The following is a 20,259-nucleotide window of genomic DNA, read 5'->3' on the forward strand; positions in this document are numbered from 1 at the left end:
ACGTGTGCCTATGTTTGTGTGCCAGGTGTATATAAATACTTGTGCCTATGTGTGTGTGCCAGGTGTATATAAATATGTGTGCCTATGTGATTGTGTGCCAGGTGTATATAAATACTTGTGCCTATGTGTTTGTGTGCCAGGTGTATATAAATATGTGTGCCTATGTGATTGTGTGCCAGGTGTATATAAATACTTGTGCCTATGTGTTTGTGTGCCAGGTGTATATAAATACGTGTGCCTATGTATGTGTGTGCCAGATGTATATAAATACGTGTGCCTATGTTTGTGTGCCAGGTGTATATAAATACTTGTGCCTATGTGTTTGTGTGCCAGGTGTATATAAATACGTGTGCCTATGTGTTTGTGCCAGGTGTATATAAATACGTGTGCCTATGTGATTGTGTGCCAGGTGTATATAAATACTTGTGCCTATGTGTGTGTGTGCCAGGTGTATATAAATATGTGTGCCTATGTGTTTGTGTGCCAGGTGTATATAAATATGTGTGCCTATGTGTTTGTGTGCCAGGTGTATATAAATACATGTGCCTATGTGTTTGTGTGCCAGGTGTATATAAATACATGTGCCTATGTGTTTGTGTGCCAGGTGTATATAAATATGTGTGCCTATGTGTGTGTGCCAGATGTATATAAATATGTGTGCCTATGTGTTTGTGTGCCAGGTGTATATAAATATGTGTGCCTATGTGTGTGTGTGCCAGGTGTATATAAATACATGTGCCTATGTGTTTGTGTGCCAGGTGTATATAAATACTTGTGCCTATATGTTTGTGTGCCAGGTGTATATAATTACGTGTGCCTATGTGTTTGTGTGCCAGGTGTATATAAATACTTGTGCCTATGTATTTGTGTGCCAGGTGTATATAAATATGTGTGCCTATGTATTTGTGTGCCAGGTGTATATAAATATGTGTGCCTATGTGTTTGTGTGCCAGGTGTATATAAATACGTGTGCCTATGTGTTTGTGTGCCAGGTGTATATAAATACGTGTGCTTATGTATGTGTGTGCCAGATGTATATAAATACGTGTGCCTATGTTTGTGTGCCAGGTGTATATAAATACTTGTGCCTATGTGTTTGTGTGCCAGGTGTATATAAATACGTGTGCCTATGTGTTTGTGCCAGGTGTATATAAATACGTGTGCCTATGTGATTGTGTGCCAGGTGTATATAAATACTTGTGCCTATGTGTTTGTGTGCCAGGTGTATATAAATATGTGTGCCTATGTGTTTGTGTGCCAGGTGTATATAAATACATGTGCCTATGTGTTTGTGTGCCAGGTGTATATAAATACATGTGCCTATGTGTTTGTGTGCCAGGTGTATATAAATACTTGTGCCTATGTGTTTGTGTGCCAGGTGTATATAAATACATGTGCCTATGTGTTTGTGTGCCAGGTGTATATAAATACATGTGCCTATGTGTTTGTGTGCCAGGTGTATATAAATATGTGTGCCTATGTGTGTGTGCCAGATGTATATAAATATGTGTGCCTATGTGTTTGTGTGCCAGGTGTATATAAATATGTGTGCCTATGTGTTTGTGTGCCAGGTGTATATAAATATGTGTGCCTATGTGTGTGTGTGCCAGGTGTATATAAATACATGTGCCTATGTGTTTGTGTGCCAGGTGTATATAAATACTTGTGCCTATATGTTTGTGTGCCAGGTGTATATAAATACGTGTGCCTATGTGTTTGTGTGCCAGGTGTATATAAATACTTGTGCCTATGTATTTGTGTGCCAGGTGTATATAAATATGTGTGCCTATGTGTTTGTGTGCCAGGTGTATATAAATACGTATGCCTATGTGTTTGTGTGTCAGGTGTATATAAATATGTGTGCCTATGTGTTTGTGTACCAAGTGTATATAAATATGTGTGCCTATGTGTGTGTGTGCCAGGTGTATATAAATACTTGTGCCTATGTGTTTGTGTAAAAAGAAAAGAGGGCGACTCGTAGTGCAGATAAGTAAGAAAAAATGAACCCACTTGCTGTTCCCAACAGATGGATACTCACAGAGTGTAAAGCACACTATAGTGCAATTGAAGCATGCTGGGTATATTGTAGTGGCCCAGCGCACATTAAAACCAAGGTTGTTTTCAGCTCCAAATTCTTTTGGCAATAAATGATGGAAAGGAGACTCCAGTATACTTTATAATCAAAGTATTAAAAACAATTTACAGATAAAATGAATAAATCTTATCAGTACAACACGCTACGCGTTTCTCAGCGCTAACCACGCTGTTTCTTCAGGCAGGTAATACTGATGTGTGACTGAAGTCTCCTATTTGCATTTGGTGACTGCCGAACCGGATTAAATGTTCAGTGATTCACACCCCTACTGCAGCCCTATTCTAATTGGTTGATATACACAACACTGAAATAGAAACATGCCGTTGAATCACTGAACATTTAATCCGGTTCGGCATAATAAATAGCAGTCACCAAATGCAAATAGGAGGCTCGGTTTAAAATATATTTAATAATAGGAGCCCTGAAGGAAACATCATTGTAAGGTATATTATGTTTAGTGTGTTATTGATAGATGAAATACGGTACACGCTTTGGGTTTTTAATCTGTTTTATGTTCACTATGTATCCAGTGTCACAATTCTGAATGAAAATAATGATATCAATGTTTTTATGTATAGAACTAGTGAAAACACATTGTATCCATTATTTATGTGAATGTATAATCTAACTAATTGCTACAACACCTGTGTAAGAGGGGGTAACCAGGGTGTAACCTGTAACAGCATTGGCTAGCAGTTACATAAATAGGAGCCTTCAGTCACACATCAGTATTACCTGCCTGAGGAAACAGCGTGGTTAGCGCTGAGAAACGCGTAGCGTGTTGTACTGATAAGATTTATTCATTTTATCTGTAAATTGTTTTTAATACTTTGATTATAAAGTATACTGGAGTCTCCTTTCCATCATTTATTGCCAATAGAATTTGGAGCTGAAAACAACCTTGGTTTTAATGTGCGCTGGGCCACTATAATATACCCAGCATGCTTCAATTGCACTATAGTGTGCTTTACACTCTGTGAGTATCCATCTGTTGGGAACAGCAAGTGGGTTCATTTTTTCTTACTTATCTGCACTAGGAGTCGCCCTCTTTGTTTTTTCCACTTTTCAGACTGCAGAAAATCGTATTTTCCAGGAGGTGCTGCCCTTGTATTGGTGCACAGTCAACTGGGACACTGCAGAGTTCCCAGACCGTTCACCTAGGCATTATCTTTGCCTTCACAAATTTTGAGTATAATTCTTATCTATGAGAATTACCATATCATATATTGGCTACACTAGGAGGTGCCCTTTCTCCTCTTTTATGTTTCTATGTGTTTGTGTGCCAGGTGTATATACATACGTGTGTGTCACAAATATCTCAGGATTCAGCTGCTAAGGAGTTAACTTTGTGTAGCTTGCACTCAAAACAGTTATTTGTTGTCAAGAAGAATTGTGTTTGTATTTTCTTTGAAGTGCCAGAACCCCCTAAATAGCCACCAAATGCTAGTGTGTATGCATTGGGTCATAAAGTCACTGAAGCTCTTAGTCACAGAGATACACAGGATAAAGTTTATGGCTTAAGCTGTCAATAGAATGCCTGATGCAAAACAGGCTCTTCATTACAAAAACTGACCAGGTCACTGACAGGACATTGGTATATTATGTACATATGTGGGTTAAAACTGTTATAACCTAAAGGAAGGTAAATATGACAACCTATGGCATATTTGATATCAAACCGATTCTCCCAATAAAACTAAAAGGTTCTAAATATGTAAATATAGAAATTTCTTACCTAGCAGAAATTATACTGGATTGTATAATCTCAGGCAAGAAATTAGTCTATTGAAAGTCATAAAGACAGGGGGGTTTCTTAGCCCGCCCAGGAGGGTGTGGTTAAGCAACCTGATCTCTGAAAAGTAGGTTTAAGAATCTTATTTTTTAACAATAAGATTGTCATTCTTACAAGGGGAGCTGCTGTACAGAAGTAAGGAGCCATCATTTTCATGCCAGCCCCTGGCGCAGATCTTGAATCTAGTAAAGTATTCAATTCTGTTTTTCTCCTTTTTATTTTAAAACACTGTTTGCGTGTGTAATTTTATTTGTAACAACTTTTTATTAATAATGCATTGTGCATAATATTTTTGGCAAAATAAATAATTCCTTTATTAAGTTTTGCCTTTGTCTAATAATTGAACCATGTTACTGAAAGAGACTGGAATATTAGAACTGTATAATTTAGGTTATTTTCTGCTAAATTGTATTTCTAGAGTTAATGTGTAAAGTCTGGGTTTTTTCTTAGGATTTCCCCTTTAAAGGGACAGTCAAGTATAAATTAAACTTTCATTATTCAGATAGGAATTTTAATTTTAATTGACTTTCCAATTTACTTTTATCATCAAATTTGCTTTTTTCTCTTGGTATTCTTAGTTTAAACTAAACATATGTAGGCTCATATGCTAATTTCTAAGCCTTTGAGGGCTGCCTCTTATCACAATCTTTTTAAATCTCTTTTCAACACAAAGAGACAGAAAGTACACGTGGGCTATATAGATAACACTGTGTTCAGGCACAGAAAGTTATTTAAGATCTAGCACAATACAATGCTAAATTTAAGACAATAGATAATAAACAGTCACAGTCATGTGATCAGGGGGCTGGAAGAAGGTTCCTAGATACAAGGTAATCACAGAGGCAAAAAGTATATTAATATAACTGTGTTGTTTTTGCAAAACTGGGGAATGGGTAATAAAGGGATTATCTATCTTTTAAAACAATAACAATTCTATGGTTGACTGTCCCTTTAATAAATTTTAAGTGGTGACAGTATTTGAGCTATAGGATTGTTGGTTTAGTGTGGGTGGCATTAAAAAGGGAGTTTAGGGCATTTCTCTTACGTCTAGTACAGACTAGAGAGTGGGATTCACCCTTGAACCCACTAAACTGAATCACAAGCTTGCCTGGTGTGGCTAGATTGTGACCTATAGGTGACAGAAAAGGGGGCTGACAACCCTTTCTGTGCCAAATAAGTGACTGGCGCAGGGTTGGATAACCTTGGTTCGTCACAGTGTGCCTATGTGTTTGTGTGCCAGGTGTATATAAATATGTGTGCCTATGTGTTTGTGTGTCAGGTGTATATAAATATGTGTGTGTGCCAGGTGTATATAAATATGTGTGCCTATGTGTTTGTGTGCCAGGTGTATATAAATACATGTGCCTATGTGTTTGTGTGCCAGGTGTATATAAATGTGTGTGCCTATGTGTTTGTGTGTCAGGTGTATATAAATATGTGTGCCTATGTGTTTGTGTGCCAGGTGTATATAAATATGTGTGCCTATGTGTGTGTGCCAGGTTTATATAAATATGTGTGCCTATGTGTTTGTGTGCCAGGTGTATATAAATACGTGTGCCTATGTGTGTGTGTGCCAGGTGTATATAAATATGTGTGCCTATGTGTGTGTGTGCCAGGTGTATATAAATACGTGTGCCTATGTGTTTGTGTGCCAGGAGTATATAAATATGTGTGCCTATGTGTGTGTGCCAGGTGTATATAAATATGTGTGCCTATGTGTTTGTGTGCCAGGTGCATATAAATATGTGTGCCTATGTGTTTGTGTGCCAGGTGTATATAAATATGTGTGCCTATGTGTTTGTGTGCCAGGTGTATATAAATATGTGTGCCTATGTGTGTGTGCCAGGTGTATATAAATATGTGTGCCTATGTGTGTGTGTGCCAGGTGTATATAAATACGTGTGCCTTTGTGTTTGTGTGCCAGGTGTATATAAATATGTGTGCCTATGTGTGTGTGCCAGGTGTATATAAATATGTGTGCCTATGTGTGCGTGCCAGGTGTATATAAATACGTGTGCCTATGTGTTTGTGTGCCAGGTGTATATAAATATGTGTGCCTATGTGTTTGTGTGCCAGGTATATATAAATACGTGTGCCTATGTGTTTGTGTGCCATGTGTATATAAATATGTGTGCCTATGTGTTTGTGTGCCAGGTGTATATAAATATGTGTGCCTATGTGTGTGTGCCAGGTGTATATAAATACGTGTGCCTATGTGTTTGTGTACCAGGTGTATATAAATATGTGTGCCTATGTGTGTGTGCCAGGTGTATATGAATATGTGTGCCTATGTGTGTGTGCCAGGTGTATATAAATACGTGTGCCTATGTGATTGTGTGCCAGGTGTATATAAATATGTGTGCCTATGTGTTTGTGTGCCAGGTATATATAAATATGTGTGCCTATGTGTGTGTGCCAGGTATATATAAATATGTGTGCCTATGTGTGTGTGCCAGGTGTATATAAATATGTGTGCCTATGTGTGTGTGCCAGGTGTATATAAATACGTGTGCCTATGTGTTTGTGTGCCAGGTGTATATAAATATGTGTGCCTATGTGTTTGTGTGCCAGGTGTATATAAATATGTGTGCCTATGTGTTTGTGTGCCAGGTGTATATAAATATGTGTGCCTATGTGTGTGTGTGCCAGGTGTATATAAATACGTGTGCCTATGTGTTTGTGTGCCAGGTGTATATAAATATGTGTGCCTATGTGTTTGTGTGCCAGGTGTATATAAATACTTGTGCCTATGTGTTTGTGTGCCAGGTGTATATAAATATGTGTGCCTATGTGTGTGTGTGCCAGGTGTATATAAATACGTGTGCCTATGTGTTTGTGTGCCAGGTGTATATAAATATGTGTGCCTATGTGTTTGTGTGCCAGGTGTATATAAATATGTGTGCCTATGTGTTTGTGTGCCAGGTGTATATAAATATGTGTGCCTATGTGTGTGTGTGCCAGGTGTATATAAATACGTGTGCCTATGTGTTTGTGTGCCAGGTGTATATAAATATGTGTGCCTATGTGTGTGTGTGCCAGGTGTATATAAATACATGTGCCTATGTGTTTGTGTGCCAGGTGTATATAAATATGTGTGCCTATGTGTGTGTGTGCCAGGTGTATATAAATACATGTGCCTATGTGTTTGTGTGCCAGGTGTATATAAATATGTGTGCCTATGTTTGTGTGCCAGGTGTATATAAATACTTGTGCCTATGTGTGTGTGCCAGGTGTATATAAATACGTGTGCCTATGTGTTTGTGTGCCAGGTGTATATAAATATGTGTGCCTATGTGTGTGTGCCAGGTGTATATGAATATGTGTGCCTATGTGTGTGTGCCAGGTGTATATAAATACGTGTGCCTATGTGTTTGTGTGCCAGGTGTATATAAATACGTGTGCCTATGTGTTTGTGTGTCAGGTGTATATAAATACGTGTGCCTATGTGTTTGTGTGCCAGATGTATATAAATATGTGTGCCTATGTGATTGTGTGCCAGGTGTATATAAATATGTGTGCCTATGTGTGTGTGCCAGGTGTATATAAATATGTGTGCCTATGTGTTTGTGTGCCAGGTGTATATAAATATGTGTGCCTATGTGTGTGTGTGCCAGGTGTATATAAATACATGTGCCTATGTGTGTGTGCCAGGTGTATATAAATATGTGTGCCTATGTGTTTGTGTGCCAGGTGTATATAAATACATGTGCCTATGTGTTTGTGTGCCAGGTGTATATAAATACGTGTGCCTATGTGTTTGTGTGCCAGGTGTATATAAATACATGTGCCTATGTGTTTGTGTGCCAGGTGTATATAAATATGTGTGCCTATGTGTGTGTGTGCCAGGTGTATATAAATACGTGTGCCTATGTGTGTGTGTGCCAGGTGTATATAAATACATGTGCCTATGTGTTTGTGTGCCAGGTGTATATAAATATGTGTGCCTATGTGTGTGTGCCAGGTGTATATAAATATGTGTGCCTATGTGTTTGTGTGCCTGGTGTATATAAGAATTTTTACTCAGGTATTTTTAGTAATAAATACTTTTATAAAATTTTTATGCACCACACCTATGATATGGAAGTGTTATCGGACACTTTTGTAACTACACTGAGAGGTCACTAGTAACGGTTCTGCTCTGCTTTGTTACCACTCATAAAACTGATGCAAGATGAGCATTTCCTTGAGTAACAAAGAGTAACTCAGTGTTTATAAAGCTGTGTAAAACAAATAAAATATTAATACGTACCAAAGTCAATATCAAGCAGCGCAGCGTTAGCACCTTCCACCAAGATCTTTTTTGGAGAGCCGTGAAGTGCTTCATACATAAAGTATACCCCATCCCGTACCATGGGACGGATTTTATCTGCATACATCTGAAACGTGAAAAGACCAAACAGTACAGATTAGCTTGTCGGTGTGCCCAGACCCGGGTGAGTATTCCATTTCAAGTGTTTACATCTTTACCTTAAGTTTCTTTAACTGCCCATCAATGTCTATTTCCAGGTTAGAAAACATTGACTGATACTGATGTGCCAGGTTCTTAAATCTGCATAAGAATAATAAAAATAATCCTGAATGTTCAGCTTGAAATTACATAGGGCACGTGCACCTGGTCTGAGGGATAATGTATAGGCATACAGCTGGTATAACAGAGGATGCTGGGCACGTGCACCTGGTCTGAGAGATAATGTCTGTGCATACAGCTGGTATAACAGAGGATGCTGGGCACGTGCACCTGGTTGGTCTGAGGGATAATGTCTGGGCATACAGCTGGTATAACAGAGGATGCTGGGCACGTGCACCTGGTCTGAGGGATAATGTATAGGCATACAGCTGGTATAACAGAGGACGCTGGGCATGTGCACCTTGTCTGAGGGATAACGTCTGTGCATACAGCTGGTATAAAAGAGGATGCTGGGCACGTGCACCTGGTTGGTCTGAGGGATAATGTCTGGGCATACAGCTGGTATAACAGAGGATGCTTGCCACGTGCACCTGGTTGGTCTGAGGGATAATGTCTGGGCATACAGCTGGTATAACAGAGGATGCTGGGCACGAGCACCTGGTTGGTCTGAGGGATAATGTCTGTGCATACAGCTGGTATAACAGAGGATGCTGGGCACGTGCCTCTGGTCTGAGGGATAATGTCTGTGCAGACAGCTGGTATAACAGAGGATGCTGGGCACGTGCACCTGGTTGGTCTGAGGGATAATGTCTGGGCATACAGCTGGTATAACAGAGGATGCTGGGCACGTGCACCTGGTCTGAGGGATAATGTCTGGGCATACAGCTGGTATAACAGAGGACGCTGGGCATGTGCACCTTGTCTGAGGGATAACGTCTGTGCATACAGCTGGTATAAAAGAGGATGCTGGGCACGTGCACCTGGTTGGTCTGAGGGATAATGTCTGGGCATACAGCTGGTATAACAGAGGATGCTTGCCACGTGCACCTGGTTGGTCTGAGGGATAATGTCTGGGCATACAGCTGGTATAACAGAGGATGCTGTGCACGAGCACCTGGTTGGTCTGAGGGATAATGTCTGTGCATACAGCTGGTATAACAGAGGATGCTGGGCACGTGCCTCTGGTCTGAGGGATAATGTCTGGGCATACAGCTGGTATAACAGAGGATGCTGGGCATGTGCACCTGGTTGGTCTGAGGGATAATCTCTGGGCATACAGCTGGTATAACAGAGGATGCTGGGCACGTGCATCTGGTCTGAGGGATAATGTCTGGGCATACAGCTGGTATAACAGAGGATGCTGGGCATGTGCACCTGGTCTGAGGGATAATGTCTGGGCATACAGCTGGTATAACAGAGGATGCTGGGCACGTGTACCCGTTCTGAGGGATAATGTCTGGGCATACAGTTGGAATAACAGGGGATGCTGAGCACGTGCACCTGGTTTGTCTGAGGGATAATCTCTGGGCATACAGCTGGTATAACAGAGGATACTGGGCATGTGCACCTGGTTGGTCTGAGGGATAATCTCTGGGCATACAGCTGGTATAACAGAGGATACTGTTCACGTGCACCTGGTCTGAGGGATAAGGTCTGGGCATACAGCTGGTATAACAGGGGATGCTGGGCACATGCACCTGGTTGGTCTGAGGGATAATATCTGGGCATACAGCTGGTATAACAGAGGATACTGGGCATGTGCACCTGGTTGGTCTGAGGGATAATATCTGGGCATACAGCTGGTATAACAGAGGATACTGGGCACGTGCACCTAGTTGGTCTGAGGAATAATCTCTGGGCATACAGCTGGTATAACAGATTATGCTGGGCACATGCACCTGGTCTGAGGGATAATATCTGGGCATACAGCTGATATAACAGAGGATACTGGGCACGTGCACCCGGTCTGAGGGATAATGTCTGGGCATACAGCTGGTATAACAGGGGATGCTGGGCACGTGCACCCGGTCTGAGGGATAATGTCTGGGTATACAGCTGGTATAAAAGAGGATACTGGGCACGTGCACCCGGTCTGAGGGATAATGTCTGGGCATACAGCTGGTATAACAGGGGATGCTGGGCACGTACACCTGGTTTGTCTGAGGGATAATCTCTGGACATACAGCTGGTATAATAGGGGATGCTGGGCACGTGCACCTGGTTGGTTTGAGGGATAATGTCTGGGCATACAGCTGGTATAACAGAGGATACTGGGCACCTGCATCCAGTCTGACGGATAATGTCTGGGCATACAGCTGGTATAACAGAGGATACTGGGCACGTGCACCTGGTCTGAGAGATAATGTCTGGGCATACAGCTGGTATAACAGAAGATGAAGGGCACGTGCACCTGGTCTGAGGGATAATGTCTGAGCATACAGCTGGTATAACAGAGGATACTGGGCACGTGCACCTGGTCTGAGGGATAATGTCTGGGCATACAGCTGGTATAACAGAGGATACTGGGCACGTGCACCCGGTCTGAGAGATATTGTCTGAGCATAAAGCTTGTATAACAGAGGATACTGGGCACGTGCACCTGGTCTGAGGGATAATGTCTGGGCATACAGCTGATATAACAAATGACGCTGGGCACGTACACCTGGTCTGAGGGATAATGTCTGGGCATACAGCTGGTATAACAAAGGACGCTGGGCATGTGCACCTGGTCTGAGGGATAATGTCTGGGCATACAGCTGGTATAACAAATGACGCTGGGCACGTGCACCTGGTCTGAGGGATAATGTCTGGGCATATAGCTGGTATAACAAAGGATGCTGGGCATATGCACCTGGTCTGAGGGATAATGTCTGGGCATACAGCTGGTATAACAGATGATGCTGGGCACGTGCACCTGGTCTGAGGGATAATATCTGGGCATACAGCTGATATAACAGAGGATACTGGGCACGTGCACAAGGTCTGAGGCATAAAGCTGGTATAGCAGGGGATGCTGGGCACGTGCACCCGGTCTGAGGGATAATCTCTGGGCATACAGCTGGTACAACAGGATATGCTGGGCACGTGCACCTGGTTTGTCTGAGGGATAATCTCTGGACATACAGCTGGTATAATAGGGGATGCTGGGCACGTGCACCTGGTTGGTTTGAGGGATAATCTCTGGGCATGCAGCTGGTATAACAGATGATGCTGGGCACGTGCACCCGGTCTGAGGGATAATGTCTGGGCATACAGCTGGTATAACAGAGGATACTGGGCACGTGCATCCGGTCTGAGGGATAATGCCTGGGTATACAGCTAGTATAACAGAGGATACTGGGCACGTGCACCTGGTCTGAGGGATAATGTCTGGGCATACAGCTGGTATAACAGATGATGCTGCGCACGTGCACCCGGTCTGAGAGATAATGTCTGAGCATAAAGCTGGTATAACAGAGGATACTGGGCACGTGCACCCGGTCTGAGGGATAATGTCTGGGCATACAGCTGGTATAACAGAGGATACTGGGCACGTGTACCTAGTCTGAGGGATAATGTCTGGGCATACAGCTGGTATAACAGAGGATACTGGGCACGTGCACCCGGTCTGAGAGATAATGTCTGAGCATAAAAATGGCATAACAGAGGATACTGGGCACGTGCACCTGGTCTGAGGGATAATGTCTGGGCATACAGCTGATATAACAAATGACGCTGGGCACGTGCACTTGGTCTGAGGGATAATGTCTGGGCATACAGGTGGTATAACAAAGGATGCTGGGCACGTGCACCTGGTCTGAGGGATAATGTCTGGGCATACAGCTGGAATAACAAATGACGCTGGGCACGTGCACCTGGTCCGAGGGATAATGTCTGGGCATACAGCTGGTATAACAAAGGATGCTGGGCACGTGCACCTTGTCTGAGGGATAATGTCTGGGCATACAGCTGGTATAACAGAGGACGCTGGGCATATGCACCTGGTCTGATAAATAATGTCTGGGCATACAGCTGGTACAACAGAGAATGCTGGGCACGTGCACCTGGTCTGAGGGATAATGTCTGGGCATACAGCTGGTATAACAGAGGATACTGGGCATGTGCACCTGGATGGTCTGAGGGATAATGTCTGGGCATACAGCTGGTATAACAGAGGATGAAGGGCACGTGCACCCGGTCTGAGGGATAATGTCTGGGCATAGAGCTGGTATAACAGAGGATGAAGGGCACGTGCACCCGGTCTGAGGGATAATGTCTGGGCATACAGCTGGTATAACAGGGGAAGCTGGGCACGTGCACCTGGTCTGAGGGATAATGTCTGGGCATACAGCTGGTATAACAAAGGATACTGGGCACGTGCACCTGGTCTGAGGTATAATGTCTGGCCATACAGCTTGTTACAAACTGCTATTTGTAACTGGCCCTTTAAATGGAAGATTGCCCTGCTTCCCTGGATTGTGGAGAAGCCTATTTGCCAGCCTCCTTCCTCATGACTATGGCCCCTGAAGATTGTGCCCCTGAAAACCTATTAACCTTTATTGGGTGTGTATGGCCCTTTAAGAACCATCTGGGGACATATTGTGACTTTGGTGAACAATGCCCCTTTAAGACTATGTCCCCAATAACTTGTCCCTGGCTTTCTCCCACTTGGTTCAGTAAATAGGGCTTACTGAACCAAGTACCACCCAGAAGTTAAAGTGTGCAGGCAATTTACCTCCCAGGCTGTGAGGTTACTGTAGGTTAGTTGCCGACCGCTGGGTGGCCGCAGTTCCTGCAAACGAACACGTGGCGGCGGCCATCTTTGTTCATTCGAATGCGGTCAGCGGTGTATGCTAAAGATTCTGTGGAACTAAAATCGGATGCGCAAATACACGAACACCGCTGACCCTTACCTTCTCCCATACAGAACTTGCAGCTCCAGAGACTAAGTCCCGTTCGAAAATGGGACTTAGTCGTTTTTTCTGCATGAAATTGACCGACCGCACAGCCCAAATCTATGGAACTGTTTTGGGCAGGAAATTGTGCTTGCGGTCGGTCATAAAGGGACCTCCAGCTAACTTTTGATCCACTGGAGGGATTTGGCTGATTTTTGGAAGTGTTTATGTTTGATGTATGCTGAGTCTGAATATGTTATATATTATGGAGATTGAATGTATGGTTTTAAAGTTACAGTGTATGTGTGAAAACTGTATTTTTACTGTATCTAATAATTATGTTAACTGCTTATCTGAGGGGAGGGGATGTTATTTGATTGGTTATTTTATGCCTCCCCCTGGGTGTGTCCTGTATGTGCACAACCGTAATAAAAACCAGGCTGGGTGTTCCAGCACCTCAGACCTCCTCTGACCCTCTAACTTGCAGCCTTGACTCATGTTTGTAGGGGACAGCTATAATCACTACAGGGATTGCTATGCTCTTCATACTCCCTTAGCTACTGAGCTCTTGTAAGAGCTCTTGTTCCTGATCCTGCTTCGCTCTACAGAAGGAAGAGGTTCACCTACTGGAGCCTGGTCGTAGGTCCAGGGCGCAGAGCAGACGGCGAGATACCAGCCCAGCAGCGGTGGTTCGTAGAGTCTGCATTACTTATGGTGGCTACGCAGCAGTTATGGTGTCTACGGTGCTGATGATCCTTTGGTGAGCGCTAGGAGCATCCTTTTCTACGGTCCAACTTCCAGCCAGCCTGGAGGCAACCGTAACACAGCTGGTATAACAGAGGATGCTGGGCATGTGCACCTGGTTGGTCTGAGGGATAATCTCTGGGCATACAATTGGTATAACAGAGGATGCTGGGCACATGCTCCTGGTCTGAGGGATAATGTCTGGGCATACAGCTGGTATAACAGAGGATGCTGGGCACGTGCACCCGGTCTGAGGAATAAAGTCTGGGCATAAGCTGGTATAACAAAGGATGCTGGGCACGTGCACATGGTTTTTCTGAGGGATAATGTCTGGGCATATAACTGGTATAACAGAGGATGCTTGGCACGTGCACCTTTTCTGAGGGATAATGTCTGGGCATATAACTGGTATAACAGAGGATGCTGGGCACGTGCATCTGGTTGGTCTGAGTGATAATGTCTGGGCATATAACTGGTATAACAGAGGATGCTTGGCACGTGCACCTTTTCTGAGGGATAATGTCTGGGCATACAGCTGGTATAACAGAGGATACTGGGCACATGCACCTGGTCTGAGGTATAATGTCTGGGCATACAGCTGGTATAACAAAGGATGCTGGGCACGTGCACATGGTTTTTCTGAGGGATAATGTCTGGGCATACAGCTGGTATAACAGGGGATGCTGGGCATGTGCACCTGGTTGGTTTGAGGGATAATCTCTGGGCATACAGCTGGTATAACAGAGGATACTGGGCACGTGCATCCGGTCTGAGCGATAATCTCTGGGCATACAGCTGGTATAACAGAGGATGCTGGGCACACGCACCTGGTTTGTCTGAGGGATAATGTCTGGACATACAGCTGGTATAACAGGGGATGCTGGGCACGTGCACCTGGTTTGTCTGAGGGATAATGTCTGGGCATACAGCTGGTATAACAGGGGATGCTGGGCACGTGCACCTGGTTGGTTTGAGGGATAATCTCTGGGCATACAGCTGGTATAACAGAGGATGCTGGGCACGTGCACCTGGTTTGTCTGAGCAATAATCTCTGGGCATACAGCTGGTATAACAGAGGATGCTGGGCACACGCACCCGGTCTGAGGGATAATGTCTGGACATACAGCTGGTATAACAGAGGATGCTGGGCACGTGCACCTGGTTTGTCTGAGCGATAATCTCTGGGCATACAGCTGGTATAACAGGGGATGCTGGGCATGTGCACCTGGTTGGTTTGAGGGATAATCTCTGGGCATACAGCTGGTATAACAGAGGATACTGGGCACGTGCATCCGGTCTGAGCGATAATCTCTGGGCATACAGCTGGTATAACAGAGGATGCTGGGCACACGCACCTGGTTTGTCTGAGGGATAATGTCTGGACATACAGCTGGTATAACAGGGGATGCTGGGCACGTGCACCTGGTTTGTCTGAGGGATAATGTCTGGGCATACAGCTGGTATAACAGGGGATGCTGGGCACGTGCACCTGGTTGGTTTGAGGGATAATCTCTGGGCATACAGCTGGTATAACAGAGGATGCTGGGCACGTGCACCTGGTTTGTCTGAGCAATAATCTCTGGGCATACAGCTGGTATAACAGAGGATGCTGGGCACACGCACCCGGTCTGAGGGATAATGTCTGGACATACAGCTGGTATAACAGAGGATGCTGGGCACGTGCACCTGGTTTGTCTGAGCAATAATCTCTGGGCATACAGCTGGTATAACAGGGGATGCTGGGCACGTGCACCTGGTTGGTTTGAGGGATAATCTCTGGGCATACAGCTGGTATAACAGGGGATGCTGGGCACGTGCACCTGGTTTGTCAGAGCGATAATCTCTGGGCATACAGCTGGTATAACAGAGGATGCTGGGCACACGCACCCGGTCTGAGGGATAATGTCTGGACATACAGCTGGTATAACAGAGGATGCTGGGCACGTGCACCTGGTTTGTCTGAGCGATAATCTCTGGGCATACAGCTGGTATATAAAAGTGAACAGTCCAGCACAGCAGCCCACTGAACGCCAACCAGGTCTCCACCACCAAGACCAGACATTATCCAGAAATCCAAAAGAGGAAGGCAGCAATAGTGGGATAAAAATGTTTATTCAGCACACAGAGCGAAACGTTTCAGGAGTAAACCTCCCTTAATCATGCAATAAAACACACTGATACAAAGTATCCTTAAATACCCTAACACCACAAGGGGCAGTAGTAGGTATTTACAGATTTAACCATTTCAAGTATTTGAACATTTCAAGTGTTGAATATCTAAATATTCTTTGACACAGAGTGAAAAAAATATAAAAAAAATATATCAAGAAACAGAAGCATATACAATTATTAAGAGATAATTCAGAAACAATTATATACATATTATCATTAATATTTATCTTTAGTTTGAATAAGGAGTAGAATATCCCTGTGATCTACTAGGGTACACACCAACATTTTGTATGCATTTATTTACAAAAAACCCAGAGAGATCCCAGTCCCTGTTCATACCATCTGGTTCCATAGTGCCAAGTTCAAAAATCCAAAAGCATTCTCTTTGCTTTAATAATACATTTCTATCCCCACCCCTCCTCGGTCTAGGGACAAATTCAATGATCTGGAAACGTAACTTATTAACAGCATGTCCCATTTTAGTAAAAAGACAGGAAACAGGGGCAAGTAAATTATTATTCCTTACAAAACTCTTATGTTCGATAAGCCTGTCTCTGATGGATCTTGTGGTCTCCCCTACATAGCCACACCCACAAAGGCATTTAACAAGATATATCACATATTGGGTATTACAAGTATAAAAACCTTTGGGTGAAAAAAGGATGACCCTTTGGTCAAGGCAAGGAAAACAGCCATTATTTTTATGGATGGGTTAAATATCTCTGTTTATCAATGTTTTTATTAGCTTTTGATGGATACTCATTCCTCTTTTAAAGGCTGGCATAGGCACATCCGCAAATTGTGGTATAGTCGGATTACATGTCCTTAAAATACCCCAATGTTTCTTAATGATATTCTGAACTAAATGACTATGGGAGTTAAACTCAGAGTCAAAGACCATCCGTTGACCCTTAGATTTAATTTTTTTTCTTGGAACCTAAAAGGCTCTCTCTAGGGAAATGCGATACAGCATCCATTTCTTTTTTAATCAGAGTCAATAGATAGCCTCTCTCAACAAAGCGTTCCCCCATTTCTCTCAGTCTAATATCAAATAGGCTTTTATCAGTAACAACGCGACAAACCCTTAGCAACTGAGATCTAGGCAGAGATTTTAAAAGAGCTAATGGATGGGCACTATCGAAATGCAATAGACTATTGCGATCAGTTGGTTTTCTGAAAAGATCAACTTTAATGAAATCATCAACTTTAATGATTTTAGTGTCCAAAAACACCAGTTCCTCCACACTGTAAGTAAGGGTGATTTTCAAATGAGTGGTGGAACTATTGAAGTCATTTACAAAGGATACCAGGGTTCCAACATCGCCCAACCATATGCCAAAGACATCATCGATGTAGCGCTACCAACGGGCGCCTCATCGAATGAAGTTCAAATAAGCATAAACAAATTTTTCTTCAAATAAATTCATATGCAAATTAGCATAGTTAGGGGCGATGTTGGAACCCATGGCAGTACCCTGTACCTGCAAAAAATAATCGTCCTGAAATAAAAATAGTTGTAATAAAGAACAAATTCAAGCAAAATAATGAGAAAATCAACTTGGGCACTGGAAAAATCTCCACTATTACTTAGAATATATTTAACAGCCCCCACACCACTCACGTGGGTAATTGAGGTATATAGGCTTTCAACATCAAGGCTAAAGAGTAGAACTTTACCAGTGCCCAACCCCAAAGCCTCACTTTTTAATAAAAAGTCGCTACTGTCCCTAAGAAAAGAGTTAGAATTCTCAACAAAAGGTCTTAACATTTTATCCAAATAAATAGATATATTGGAAGACACTGAGCCAATGCTGGACACTATAGGGCGACCCGGGGGTTCCCTATAGTTATTATGAATTTTGGGCAAAGCATAAATCACAGGGGTTTTAGGATGTTTAATATCTAAAAACTTTGCCAAATTTGTATCAATGATACCATTATTCAATGCAGTAGTCACATTTTTTCCTAGTTCTTTTCTGAATAGCAAAAATAGGATTAGTGGGTAACTTAGTGTAAACAGTGGTGTTATTCAACTGATTCTTAATTTCATTAATATAATACTCCCTATCCAAAACCACTATGGCTCCACCTTTGTCCGCACTTTTCAATATGATGTCATCCCTAGTCAAAAGGGTTTTTAAAGCTGTATAATCATTTTTTGTAAATTTGTTATATTTCTTATTACATTCAGTGCCACCCTTTTTAGTTCGAAATCTATTGGAACATTTCTCACCACTCCTACAGTTTTTCTCTTTATCCACTTTGTGTTTCAATAAATCAATATCATGTAGTACCAAATTAACAAATGTTTCCACACTATAATTGTTTTGCTGAGGGATAAAGGAACTCTTATTTCTCAAGCCCACTTTCTTTAAATTCAATTTACCATCAGTTTTAATGGTAGTTCCTGTATCACTTTCAAAACAAATAGTTTGTAACCGAATATTTCTAAAGATTCTAAACAGATCTTTGTGTAGTTGGAAAAAAATACAATCATTGCTAGGGCAGAATGACAAACCCTTATTTAATACACCCAATTCATTGTGAGAAATAATTGAATGAGAAATGTTAACAACAATGTCCTTAGTAGTGTTATCAGACAATGTGGTATTATCAGACAACGGAAAATCCGCAGATGAACCAATAGTCTCATCAAACAATGCAGTTCCACAGTGTAGTCCAACACCAACAGTCTCTCCAAGTGATCTTGTATTAACACACAGTCCCATACAATTAGTAAGGTCAGATGAAATAAGTATAGTTATTGCAGACCCAGAACTCAAGTCGGAGGAAACAGCAGCCTCAATCACTTCTGTTTGTTGCAGGTTTATCGCAACAAACGATTCAATTTGACTTTTCCTTTTTCCTTTCCCGTGTTTCCTACCGCCACGGCGTGTTCTGGCTCCGAGTTCCCCGACGTTGACATCTCAGAGGAACCGATGCTGCTGCCACTGCGATTAGACGCAGGAAAACGGCGTCTCCCTCTACCGGAAGTTCTTCGCATAGTGCCTTCCGGGTCAAAGCGCCACCGGTATACTCGCCCCTGTGAGTAGTCGAGTTCATCCCTCGCAAACTTGGTTCGTTTGCGAGTCTCAATGACTTTCTTCAAATCTGCAACTGAGGAATCAACTGTACACAGCATCTTTGAGGACAATTAAGAATCAGTTGAATAACACCACTGTTTACACTAAGTTACCCACTAATCCTATTTTTGCTATTCAGAAAAGAACTAGGAAAAAATGTGACTACTGCATTGAATAATGGTATAATTGATACAAATTTGGCAAAGTTTTTAGATATTAAACATCCTAAAACCCCTGTGATTTATGCTTTGCCCAAAATTCATAAAAACTATAGGGAACCCTTGGGTCGCCCTATAGTGTCCTGCATTGGCTCAGTGTCTTCCAATATATCTATTTATTTGGATAAAATTTTAAGACCTTTTGTGGAGAATTCTAACTCTTTTCTTAGGGACACTAGCAACTTTTTATTAAAGAGTGAGGCTTTGGGGTTGGGCACTGGTAAATTTCTACTCTTTAGCCTTGATGTTGAAAGCTTATATACCTCAATTACCCACGTGAGTGGTGTGGGGGCTGTTAAATATATTCTAAGTAATAGTGGAGATTTTTCCAGTGCCCAAGTTGATTTTCTCATTATTTTGCTTGAATTTCTTCTTTTATACAACTATTTTTATTTCAGGACGATTATTTTTTGCAGGTACAGGGTACTGCCATGGGTTCCAACGTCGCCCCTAACTATGCTAATTTGCTTATGAATTTATTTGAAGAAAAATTTGTTTATGCCAATTTGGACTTCATTCGATGAGGCGCCTGTTGGTGGCGCTACATCGATGATGTCTTTGGCATATGGTTGGGCGACGTTGGAACCCTGGTATCCTTTGTAAATGACTTGAATAGTTCCACCACTCATTTGAAAATCACCCTTACTTACAGTGAGGAGGAACTGGTGTTTTTGGACACTAAAATCATTAAAGTTGATGATTTCATTAAAGTTGATCTTTTCAGAAAACCAACTGATCGCAATAGTCTATTGCATTTCGATAGTGCCCATCCATTAGCTCTTTTAAAATCTCTGCCTAGATCTCAGTTACTAAGGGTTCATCGCGTTGTTACTGATAAAAGCCTATTTGATATTAGACTGAGAGAAATGGGGG

General features: G+C 42.5%; 1 protein-coding gene across 1 annotated transcript in view; it reads right to left on the reverse strand.

Annotated features, from left to right (window-relative positions):
* Window positions 1-8,110: 8,110 nt before the first annotated feature.
* LOC128644016 (adenylosuccinate synthetase isozyme 1 B) overlaps window positions 8,111-20,259 on the reverse strand; it is a gene marked incomplete at its 5' end in the record, with an annotated part of 42,479 nt that continues 30,330 nt past the window's right edge. Inside the window, 2 exons of the mRNA XM_053696780.1 lie at window positions 8,111-8,263; window positions 8,355-8,436. Of these exons, the coding sequence (XP_053552755.1) occupies window positions 8,126-8,263; window positions 8,355-8,436 (220 nt within the window). The remainder of the gene's footprint in view (window positions 8,264-8,354; window positions 8,437-20,259) is intronic.

The sequence above is a fragment of the Bombina bombina genome, unplaced genomic scaffold, assembly GCF_027579735.1.
Source record: "Bombina bombina isolate aBomBom1 unplaced genomic scaffold, aBomBom1.pri scaffold_1632, whole genome shotgun sequence".
Taxonomy (NCBI): domain Eukaryota; kingdom Metazoa; phylum Chordata; class Amphibia; order Anura; family Bombinatoridae; genus Bombina; species Bombina bombina.